At 45.6% G+C, this 11525-nt stretch overlaps 2 protein-coding genes across 2 annotated transcripts; one reads left to right on the top strand and one right to left on the bottom strand.

Annotated features, from left to right (window-relative positions):
• Positions 1–706: 706 nt before the first annotated feature.
• On the bottom strand, positions 707–9544 carry Ncbp2 (nuclear cap binding protein subunit 2). The gene is made up of 4 exons (NM_001109525.1): positions 9422–9544; positions 4188–4369; positions 2333–2471; positions 707–1849 (listed from the first exon to the last, which is right to left on the bottom strand). The coding sequence occupies exons 1-4, from the start codon at positions 9497–9499 to the stop codon at positions 1778–1780; spliced, it is 471 nt and encodes a 156-aa protein (NP_001102995.1). The 5' UTR covers positions 9500–9544; the 3' UTR covers positions 707–1777.
• Positions 9545–9630: 86 nt separating this feature from the next.
• Ncbp2as2 (NCBP2 antisense 2 (head to head)) lies at positions 9631–10396 on the top strand. The gene has a single exon (NM_001399683.1). It carries the CDS (start codon positions 9707–9709, stop codon positions 9992–9994), a length of 288 nt encoding a protein of 95 aa, NP_001386612.1. The 5' UTR covers positions 9631–9706; the 3' UTR covers positions 9995–10396.
• Positions 10397–11525: the final 1129 nt, after the last annotated feature.

Below are 11525 nucleotides of genomic sequence, written 5' to 3' on the forward strand. Positions count from 1 at the left end.
GAGATAGGTTCTTGCTGTGTAACCTTGGCAACCTACCATTTTTTCCCCTCAGCTTCCCAAGCTTATGGCATGTGTCACCACACCCAACTTGACACGTATCTCAGAGATGTCACGTTCTTTGATTAAAGTGAGATATAGTTCAGATATTTTGACATAGGAAAGAGGGGTATAATCAAAACAGACTGTAAAAATTAGCATCCTCAAACCCAAGAAGTATCCTCTTAACGTAGCTCCATTTCCCTCCTGTCCGTCATCTAACAATATAGGTCTTCTGGGAAACTGGCCTCTTTCTGCCCTACTGGTTCAGTGGTTGCCTAGTGTGTCTTGTTACAAAGGACACCCATGCTTCCTCTCCAGGGTGGTAAATGGACCAAAACTTATCCCACTTTATAGGCGAGGAAATACACACAGAGTAGGTTGGTCTAACTTTATTGACACTTGTTACAGAAGGTAAAATTCTCACTTTTGAGTCATAGATTATTGAAACCTGACTTAGATTTTATTGCAAAAGAATGTATGATAAACAGTTCAAGCTATAGTATAAAAGGCTTTATTTTGAAACTCAAGCATCTCCTCATTGAGAGTCTGCAAAAGGGCTTCCTCAGCGTTACAGTCGTTACAACCTTGAAAAACTAGTGAGACTTAGAAGACGTAACAAATAACATGAAAAGATTTGCTTCTCTTGTATTAAAAATGTTTCTCATGTATAATACAAAGAAAATGAAAAAAAATCTGTTGAAACTGACTTCTAGCTTACTATTAATACATGGACCTCAGTAAGCACAATTTCAGAGAAAAAAAGACTAAAATATGTGTATCAGTTATAACAGACAATCCTAGAGGAGGCTTTCTGTTGTTAGATACTCTTAATTTTCAGGAGCCCTCATGTAATAAGGAAGCCCCTGACCACTGTGCCTGGAACCTTCCGTAGACCCTTGAGGCAGACTCACAAGGTCCCCGGGCTGATCTCTTGCTTCAGCCTCCCAAGTAGCTGGGATTACAGGCCTGGGTGCAGCCCTTTTCTAAAGCCCACTCTATTCTAAGGTCCTTTTGGAATGGGAAGGAATAATTTAATGGTTCCAGTCTCAGCTTCCATATCAAGGCAGTGTTTGAGCTTTCACTCCATTCCCTACTGACAGTGTCCTCCCTACTTAGGGTATCGGAGGCTCTCTGGGTAAGTCCTTATTTTTGTTTTGTTTTAAACTTTCAGTGAAACATTTGCGTCTTTTGAGGAATGTTTAGTGAGCACTCCTCAAGTCCTGAGAGTATCCTGATGCATAAAGCAGAGAAGCACGTGGCATCCCAGGACCATTTAAGACTGACTGGTGTGCCTACTAGACTGAAATACAAAAGGCAAATCCAGTCGACACACACCTGTTCTTACTTAGAGCAAAGCTATATAGACTGTAGCAAGACCTCACTGATAAACATGAAAACTTAAAATGTAGAAAATCATCTCAGTCCCCATGAAGCTTACCAACGTGCTTGTAAAGTCCGTTCTGACATTTTGCCCACTCTCCCTACAAGTGTGGTATCCGGCTGACAGTTTAATCAGCAGACTGTCTGTTGCTCAGGTATACAGTTTTTGACCTAACAACAGAAAATCATCCTAATAAGACTAGAATTAAAGGCATTCTTTGGATTCTGTCTTTTAATATTTCAGAGGAAAACCAGAAGTGGCTTCACGTACATCTGCGACACTGATGAGACCTTGGGTGATGTTCTCCATCATCAACTGTGTTGATGTGTGTGAGCTGTGTACTCGGGGCTCGCCCACTCACTGTTTTTGTGCCAGTTTTCCATAGCCGCCTCTTCCAGCATCGTAGTCCTCCCGATACTCATCCCGGACCTTAATAGAAAACACAGACCCAGCACTGTGAGATGCTGATACAACAGACCTGCACTCAAGCCAGGCACAGCGGAACCACTTCAGATGTGCACACACCACCAGGGCATAAAAGTTAAGAGTAAAATGGGTGCATTCTGCTTTTGTTCTAGGCATTGTTACAGGGGGAAGGCCCCCAGCATGAGTTTAGTAACTACTTAAATGTGCGGGGTATTTTGAACTCAGATTTCCTTCTCACTGGCCTGGTGTGCACCCAGCTGTAATTCCAATAGTTAGGAGGCAGAGACAGGATCTGATCTCAAGTTTGATTGCCAGTTTGGCTGTATGGCAAAATCTTGTCTCAGGAAGCCACTCCACTCCACCCAAACCCTATCAAAACTAACAAGCACAACCTCCTTAAAAAGAATAACCCACGAGCTAGCAAAAGGCCTGTACTAAAACTGGAGTCCCAGGCAGAGATCCAGCTCAGGTGCCCTTGTCGCATACCTGACCCCCAGACCGTCCACGTCCATACTGCCTGCCCTCCTTAAAGCCTGCATCCCAGTCTGTCCGTATGATCCGGTCATCCAGACGCGTTCCGTTTATGTACCGCATTGCGTTCTCTGCATCTGCTCTTGAATAGTATCTTAGAGTGTGAGTGTTAAGGAACACTAACATTCCTTCAAACGTTTTGGAGACAGGATTCATGATGCATGAATAAAAATAAATAAAAGAAAATCTAACCTAACCAGAATGTTTACATAGACATCCATCTTGTAGAAGCCGGTTCAAAGTTGGTCCAACAGTACTTATGGGCAGTAAAGGACAGGTAAGTAACATCCAGGCCCGAGTCAGTTACGACTCCTAGATGCATCTGCTAATAATGATTTGGCCCATGTTTTGATCTTTACAAATAGAAAATATGGCTAACATAATATTAAGATCACAAACTTCTTACATAAGAACAATGATAAAGTTGAACATAGTGGTTTGTGTTTATAATCCTAGCACTCATGAGGCTGAAGCAGGAGGATTGCTAAGAGTTTGAGGTCAGCCTGGACTACATACCAAGATTCTGTATTTTGTTTCAAAACAAAAAGTATAAAACAAAACAGCAGCAAACCCGAAAGGGCTTGAAGCCTCTGACCGTTAGGAGCACATGCTTTTCAGAGGGCCTGGGCTCGGTTCCCAGAACCTGTGTAGCCGTCTACGCAGTGGTGTGTACCAGGTATACAGACATACCAGCAGGCAACGCACCCACACAAACACATAACGAAAAATTTAAGAAACACCACCACAGAAAGAGAGAGAGAGAGAGAGATTGACCCTTAGCCACACATATTATAAACGCAGAGACTGACATAAGCAATTATAATTAGCAGCTGAACTTGCTGGTCTAGATTCTTTGTCTTTAGATAGGGAAACATGTGAAGAAATTACAGAATCTGACACACAATGCTAGTAAGCAGTGGGCACTTGATGACTTTGTACTGTATAAGGCTTAACAGAGCAAAACCAGTGAGCGGTAGTGGGCTTGCTTTTGTGCACTACAAACGCTGATCCGTGACCTGCAAGGCAAAGGGAAACACTGGTTCTCATGGGACTTTATGGTCCTAGTGTCCCTGTGAGGTCTTTCACGATGCTGTTCCCAGGACTCAAAGCTTTGCAAATCTGGTTGGTCCTTTATGTCTAGGGGTAGAATGAAGGAAGTGTTTTGACTCCAGACACCAAAATTGTGGTGGCCTGGGTCTGTATCCTCAGCTGCCTAGAGGGCTGAGCCCAGGAGTCAGCCTAGGGCAGAGACCTAGTCTGAGCAACATGAAAGCCCAGTCTCTCCTTCATAATTCCCAATTCATAGAAGGTCTATCAGACATTCTGGACCAGGCTGAAGAAGATACTCCAGTGTTTTAGAGAACACTGGGGACTGTCCAGGCAGTCAGATGTCTTGTCAATTCATAGTCTTAGAAGCTGCTGCCTGTGCTCCCACTTACTCAGGTCGTATTCTCACTATGTATCTCTGCCTATTCTGGAACGGACTGTTGCATCAGGCTGAGCTCAAACCCACAGAGACCTGCCTGCCCCTTGAGTGCTAGGATTAAAGGGATTAAAAGTAATGTGCACAGAACTCAGAGTGAGAGAAGGTACAGAGATTGTAACAAGTCAATACCTTACCAAAACAAGTGGGGCTGAGGTGTACACACTTTACACCTTCAGTCCCAACAAAGCAGGGAAAGGTATGGCTAGAGTTCAGGCTAGCCAGGGCCATGCAGTGAGACCCTGTCTCAAAACAAAACAAAAAGGCAGGCCCTTGAGTCTGTCCTGGCTCGACAGCTAGCTGAGACTAGATACCCGAGAAGGATACTCCACGAAACAGAACCCACACGCTGTTTTCTTCATCTTGTCCAGACCCATGATGATCTTCTTTATGTCCCCACTTTTGCTGAAGAGCTCATAAATCTGTTCTTCTGTTGTATAAAAGGAAAGATTCCCAACATACAACGTACAGCTCTTCTTCAGTAACTTTTCCTGTTCTTCATTGTCACCCTAGAAATTCAAATGGAGATGAGGTTAAACACTGCAGCCTAAAAAGGGATTTGCTTAGGGCTGGAGATAGAGGAGTTTCGGCCACTAAAGGCACTGGCTGTGCAAGCCTCTCGACTTGAGTTTGATCCCTGGAATGCACAAGAGAAGCTGGGTGTGATGGCATACATCTGTAATCCCAGCACTCCTACAGGAGGCAGGATGGAGAGAGGACAGTCCCCTGGAAGGAGAGTGCACAGTGCAGAGCAGAAGCATTAGAACCCTCAGAGAGGCTAAGAGAACCAGTTTCTGAAGTTTCCCATGCCCTCCACAAGCATTACATGAGCAATGAGCAAATCTGCTTAGAGTCGCATTCCTAAGTCTAATCAAGACAGTCATTCTGACTTGGAAATTAAAGTCTCTCATCAGCCTGATTCCTAACAGAATTCTTCTGTGCCACAGAGGTTGTTCTGGGGGTGCGGGGTGGTGGAGGAAGTGGGGGTGCGTGGAGAGATGGCTCATAGGCTAAGAGGCTACTATTCCAGAGAACACTGGTTCAATTCCCATTACCTACATGGCAGCTTTTAACTCTCAATAACTCCAGACCTGGGAGATTCAATGCCCTCCTCTTGCGTCTGTGGTTGGTCACCAGGCATGTACACGGTGTAAAGCCATGCATGCAAGCAAATGTTTATGTGCATATTTTTTTTAATTTTTTTAAAGATTTATTCATTTATTATATATAAGTACACTGTAGCTGTCTTCAGATACACCAGAAGAGGGCATCGGATCATCTTTACAGATGGTTGTGAACCACCATGTGGTTGCTGGGAATTGAACTCAGGACCTCTGGAAGAGCAGTTGGGTGCTCTTAACCACTGAGCCATCTCTCCAGCCCTTATGTGCATATTTTTTAAAGTGTGGGTTTTTTTGTTTGTTTTGGGTGGTGTTGGAGATTGAACCAGATGCAACTGTTAGGCTAGAACTCTACCAGCCTGGAAGTATTCTTATTCTAAAATACATAAGGTTCAGACTGGTTTTAGTTGACAGGCAAATCGTGTAACCCTCCTATAGCTCTCTGCAGGAGGGCACAGCTGTTCCTTGCACAGCCCATGTCCTCAGCAGTGGGCCCTTCTCTAATGGCCAAGTTTAGACTATACCTTCACCTTTGACAGACACATCAGAAGGGCCCTGTGCGCTCTATAACACAAAGGAACCCTTGTAATACTCCCTACAGCCTATTCATAACACAAACTGCTAGGTGATTTGCATGCTTATGTTTTTGTTCTGAGTAAGAGAGGTTAGTGACTACTAAGAGGACTGTGTAGCTTTGGCTGGTCTAGAACTCAGACTCTGAAGGGTTTTGAGTGCTGGGATTAGAGGTGTGCACCACCAAGTCCAGGGAGAGTCACTTTCCTTAAAAGGCAGGATGAAGCCAGAGAGCTGGAGAGTGGGCTTCAGCCAACACCTGACAACCCTCAGGGATCAAATGGCTCATTAGGGCCTAGACATGGTCTGATTACAGTGATGGGAACAAACTCAAGGTATCAAGCCAAATAACATCCCCAGCCCTAGGCCCCCTTTTTTCTTTAGGACCTTAGATTTAGCCTAGACTGGTCTTGATCTTTCAACATCCTGCTTCAGTGCCCTGATGCTGTAATTACATACACGAACCACCATCACACTCAGTTAACATGGTATCTTAGGTGTCTTTACAGAAAGAAGGACGGTAGTTTTTAGTATTTCCCCCCGGGAAGGACACAGATGTACAGATGTGATTAAACAGACTCGCCAAGTGACTATAAATTTTACCTTAGTGTGAGCGCACAGACATTAACCAGATGACGGAATCCAGCCTAGAGAGTAGCTGAGAGGACATGTTCAGGGCATTCATTCAATCTCCCATTTTTCATTAAGTACTCCTTAAGTAATGCTGATCAAGTTCCCCTGATTCTGAGAATATGGGCGCACTGATCACCTCAGAATGCTCTGTAGCAGACTCAGGACAGCAGGCTTTATGTGAGCACATTTACTAGTAAGATTAGAAAAACATGGAAACACCGAAGGTAAACGTGAGAGCCTGGTGTATTTTTACCACAGCTCATCCCAGTTGGAGTCTTCCAGGCCTAGAAACTTCTCCCAGGCTACTTTGGAACCAGAGTTCTCTTTTAAGATCTTATTTAATGTGTGTTTTGCTTCTATGTATGTAGGAGTACCACATTCACGTAGTACCAATGGATGCAAGAAGAGGGAGTTGGAACTGGAGTTATAGATGGTTGTGAGTCACCAGGTGGGTGCTGGGAACCAACCCCTTGGTCCTCTGCAAGAGCGGCAAGTGCTCTTAACCTCTGAGCCATTCCAAGATGGAGTGCAAAGTGAAAGAAGCAAGAAACAAAGAGTATGAAGGGTCAGATCAAATGTCTATGTCTTTATGTTTGTGTGTGGGTATGTGCATGTGAATCCAGGTGCCTTCAGTAACTACAACAGGGTGTTATATCCCCTGGAACTGGAATTAAAAAGAGTTCTAAACCACGGAGTGTGGGTGCTGGGAACCACGCTCGGGTCCTTTCAAGAGCAGTATGTGCTCTTAACCACTGAGCCATATCTCCAGCTCTGTAGTTTTATTTTTTAAGTTAGTTCATTTCTCTGTGTTTGGGGGGTGAAGGGGGTGTTGCACACCTGAATGTGGTAAGCCACTGGTGGCCAGAGGCATCAGAGTTCCTGAAAGAGGTTGTAAGATACCTAGTGCTAGAAACTGAACAAGGGTCCTCTGGGAGAGTACTATTTGAGCCGTCTCTCCAGCCTCTTGTTTTTGAGACAGGGTTTCATGTAGTTTAGGTTGCACTGAACCTACTGTGTAATCAAGGAAGACATTGAACTTCTAATCCTCCTACCTCTACCTTCCAAGTATTGGGGTTACAGGTATTCGCCACCACTCTGGGTTTATGCACTGCTCAAGATCCACCCAAGGGTCTCACACATGCTAGGCAAGCATTCTCCCTATTGAGCTGTGTCTACTCAGCCCAATTATTCTGGTTTTTGTTGTTTTTTGTTTTTTGTCTGAGAAAGGACCACATAGCTCAAGCTGGTTTCAAATTCCTAGTAGTCTTACTACCATTTTCCCCAAATGCTGTGATAACAGGCATGGACCACCACACCCGTCTCCCACATTATAGTTTTTTGGTTTGAGTTTATTTTTTATGTATATGAGTGTTTTGCCTGCACCCTGCATGTCTGTGCACCATTAAGCTTAGTGCTTTCAGGGGCATCAGATCCCCTGAAATTGGAGTTACAGGATGCCATCATTCAGGTGCTGGGAATTGAGTCCGAGTCCTCCAGAAGAACAGCGTGTGCTAACCTCTGAGCCAGCTCTCCAAATCACAGTGTTAAAACCCAAGAACATACAGCTATACACAAGAAAATAGTAATTTTATCTGCCCCTGGGGAAGCTCAAAGAGGACTGCAAGTCTGAGAGGTTTATCTCATTCAAAGAACTATATGAGGTAGGTCCTGACGTGTCATTCCCATTTCACACATGAGGAAAACCAGTGGAGTCATTTTGGGAAAGACACTATACAGTAGCTTCAGCCAGAATTCAAACTCAGTCTTGAGCTAAGAATGGTACACGCCTTTAATCCTAATACTTGGGAGGCAGAAGCAGGTCGACCTCTGAGTGAGTTCAAAGCCAGCCTGGTTTACATGCTGAGTTCCAGGTCAGCCAAGGCAATATAATATAGTAAGACCTTGTCTCAAACAACAACAACAACAACAACAACAACCAGAATAAAATAAACCTCTGGCCTTATATCCACTGCCACATTTTAAGATCGCCACAGTACTGAACAGGTGAAATCTATAGACAATAGATATTGTGTTTTAAAACAAACAAACAAACAAACAAACCAAGGTTTTAGAACTTTAGAGGAAACATTTGCTTTTTACCTGTGCAGGCTGATCTCAAACTTGTAATCTTTCTGCTAGGACTACAGATGTCTGGCACCATATCTGGCTATCGGATGCACTTTGTGCTGCTTCTCTCTCTCTTTTTTTTTTTTTTTTTTTTCTTTTTCTTTTTTTCGGAGCTGGGGACAGAACCCAGGGCTAAATCTCCAACTGAGCTAAATCTCCAACCCCTGTGCTGCCTCTCTTTTTCTGCTCTTTCCTCATATACAAGTAAAGCACAAAGTCTATAACTTCACTGTAACTTCATTTCACATTTAACACACCACTGACACACTGCATTCAGAATACACTAGAAAATACACATGACAGAAACGATTACTGTCTGAAGAGAGTTACAGGCTTTTAACAACAAATGAATGATTCCTCCCCTGGTTTTAATCTTGCAGTGTGCTTTAAATCCAGTTAGTTACTGATGTAGAATTGTTCAAAGTAATGAGAACAGTAAAAAGTGAAAGACGTAAAACTCAGACCAGACACACAGCAAACATTTTAAAATTAAGCTGACTGAATTTCTTTTTGTTTCGTTTCTTTTTGTTTAGTTTTTTTTTTTGCTTGTTTGTTTTTGTTTTTGTTTTGTTTTGTTTTTTGAGACAGGGCTTCTCTTCAGCCACTAGCTGTACTGGATTATGCCATCAAGACAACCTTAATGCGACACGTGTGTCTGTCCCAATGTCCGTCAGACAGCCACAAACAGGGACTCGATTCTAAGTCTCCCACTTACTGCCAACTTTTTGTAGATCTGTCTTACAGAAGAACGGACCGAAGTACCAAAGGGCGGTGTTTCACTATGAGAACAAAACCTGCTCTAGCGTCTGATCGGCCGCCACAGGGATACAGTCCCTTTCCCAAGCAAGACAAGCACTTCAAACCGGCCGCCGCCACACCTCCCTGGGTGCTGGTACTTGCAGCGGCGGCAAGAAACTGTGAAAGTAAATCTCAGATTCTCTGGGAGATAAAGTGGCTTCAGTGATAACCAAACACCTCTGGGACCCCATTCGCATCTTAGGCCCCAGCAAATCACCATGGGCTGACTAACCCAGTATAAGACAAGTGTAAACCGTTTCTCAGCATTCCGGCCCAAGGGCTGCCCCTCTCGTGCCCGGCCCGCCTCACCCGGAAGTGTTGGTCCCGGTATTCGCTGAGCTCCACGTAGGAGTCACTGCGCAGCGCCTTCAGGAGGCCACCCGACATGATGCAGAAACAGGAATCACGACGCGGCCAAGGCTGGCAGGACCAGGCGGCGGCGGCGGCGGCGGCGGAAACGGAAGTGTGGGCGATCTGCTGCAGAACCTGGTTCGGCTGTGTCGTCATCATGCAGCGCCGACTCGTCCGTCGTCAGGCGTAGCCGGCCGGAAGGCGTATACAGTGTGCCTCGGGTTCCGGGCCGCTCGGGGAACGATGGTTTTCCGGCGGCTGCTGGCGGCCCTGCTGAACAACCCGCATCTAGTGGAGCGGCTGTCTGAGTCGCGGCCCATCCGGCGGGCGGCGCAACTCACAGCCTTCGCGTTGCTAAAGCTGCAACTGCGCGGCCACGATGCAGCTCGCCGCCTGCGCGCCCTCGCGGATCAGCCACCGGGTTCCCTGCGTCGCCGAGCCTCGCGGTTCAAGGACACTTTCACCGAGGAACTCCGCCGCGGCGTCCGGGACCGTCTGGGGCAGCAGAAGGGTCCCGGCGCCAACGCGTAAGCACGGACTGTACTCTTCACGGGTCGAGGTCAGGTATCCTCCCTTCAGTGATCTACACCGACCTCAGCATTCTCGGGTCATCAGAACGCTACGCTGCTTCGAGTCCTAAGTCGGATTGTCACCTTACAGATGCCTAAAGTCACATGGACATCTGCCCGGTAGGCCTGCAGATGTAAAGACCTCGAAGCCCACCAATGATTAAGAGTCTAGACCATAAAATAGCACGACTGAGAGCCATGGACAAACAACCAGAAAGAAAGCCCGCCTTCTGCGAGCAGGACTGAAGCTGAATAAATGCTGCTGCATCTGCACGGGTGCAGGAGAATACCAGCGAAGCTTGTAAATGGAATGACAATCCCAGGTTGCCAAAATCTTTCATTAAATGTGTAAGCTGATTAATAAGTCTGAATGTGGTATTTCTCAGACAAGGTGGATAATAGTTAACACGTTAAGCGTCTGTGTTGATATTTGCTGTCGTGATCTGTGCGTGTGGCTTGTGACTTAAAATCCCATTCTGTGAAGAAATGGAGTCCACTTTCCAAGTAACCCAAAGCAGAATGTGGTGAGCCCAGGGACTGTGTTATTGATCACTCCCTACATTTTGCAGCATTTATCCTGCTCAGGAGCAGCCTTTTACCTCACCACTAAGCATTAAGGCTGCTGATCCTATGGCGAGTGCTGCTGCTTTTCTTCTTCCCCGTTTTGAAGGTCGTTATGGTCAGCTAACTGAAGTGTGATTAGTCATCCATGTGTGTATCCTGCCTTGTCATTTCGAGACTCCCAGCCCAATCTCTGAACCTATGTATCTGGGCCACTCAGTTAATCTTAGCATCTAAAAGGCTTGAAGCTATGGAAAAGGTTTTAGACTGGGTTCCAGATTCTGAGCAGTCTGTGTTCAGTTCCCACTGGAGCAGGCTCAGAGGGCCTCCCAGCAGTGCTGAGAAGGCTCCTTACTCTGAGAGAATGATTGGTTTTTACTTGGTGTTGGGGGTTCATGCCCACAGCCTTGAGCATGCTAAATGGGCAGTCTACCACTGAGCTATATTGCCCAGTCTTTGAGAGAATGGCTGGAGAATTCCACCACCATTCAAAGCAAGGAGTAGAAGGGGACAGGGAGGCATTTTCTAGAAGGGCTTGTTTTGGTTAATCCCCAGACACTGAGTCCACAGGCACCAGAGTGCCATGAGATACACAACTACTGCTTCCCAGTTGAAGAGCCTCATAGAGACATGTTTATCAGACGAGGGGACGTGTGCTGTGGGTTCCGGCAGTGACACTGATCTTTGGACCCTCTGATCTGTTGTAAAGTTGGGTGTTAGGTTGACTTGAGTGGAAGGTGCTTTCTTACAATTACAGTTTGTGAGTCAAAGACTGGCTAGAGCTGAATGTGAACCACCCTATGTCTACTTCCCCACACTGCCTTGTCTATGTAGAAAGCCAGACTGGAAGTCAATCGATCGTCATGGAAGCAAGAAGTCAGGCATTGTGGGAAATTTAGGGGAGGCCACTCAGGAATGTCATCAGCAGTTGA

The sequence above is a fragment of the Rattus norvegicus genome, chromosome 11, assembly GCF_036323735.1.
Source record: "Rattus norvegicus strain BN/NHsdMcwi chromosome 11, GRCr8, whole genome shotgun sequence".
Taxonomy (NCBI): domain Eukaryota; kingdom Metazoa; phylum Chordata; class Mammalia; order Rodentia; family Muridae; genus Rattus; species Rattus norvegicus.

Excerpts from the sequence above, each read along its gene's own strand:
- Ncbp2 (NM_001109525.1), bottom strand. The coding sequence starts at position 9,499 with ATGTCGGGTGGCCTCCTGAAGGCGCTGCGCAGTGACTCCTACGTGGAG. Across the intron at positions 4,370-9,421 it reads ACCGGGACCAACACTTCCGG|GGTGACAATGAAGAACAGGA; the intron begins GTGAGGCGGGCC and ends TTGAATTTCTAG. Across the intron at positions 1,850-2,332 it reads GTGGACGGTCTGGGGGTCAG|GTCCGGGATGAGTATCGGGA; the intron begins GTATGCGACAAG and ends TTTTCTATTAAG.
- Ncbp2as2 (NM_001399683.1), top strand. The coding sequence starts at position 9,707 with ATGGTTTTCCGGCGGCTGCTGGCGGCCCTGCTGAACAACCCGCATCTA.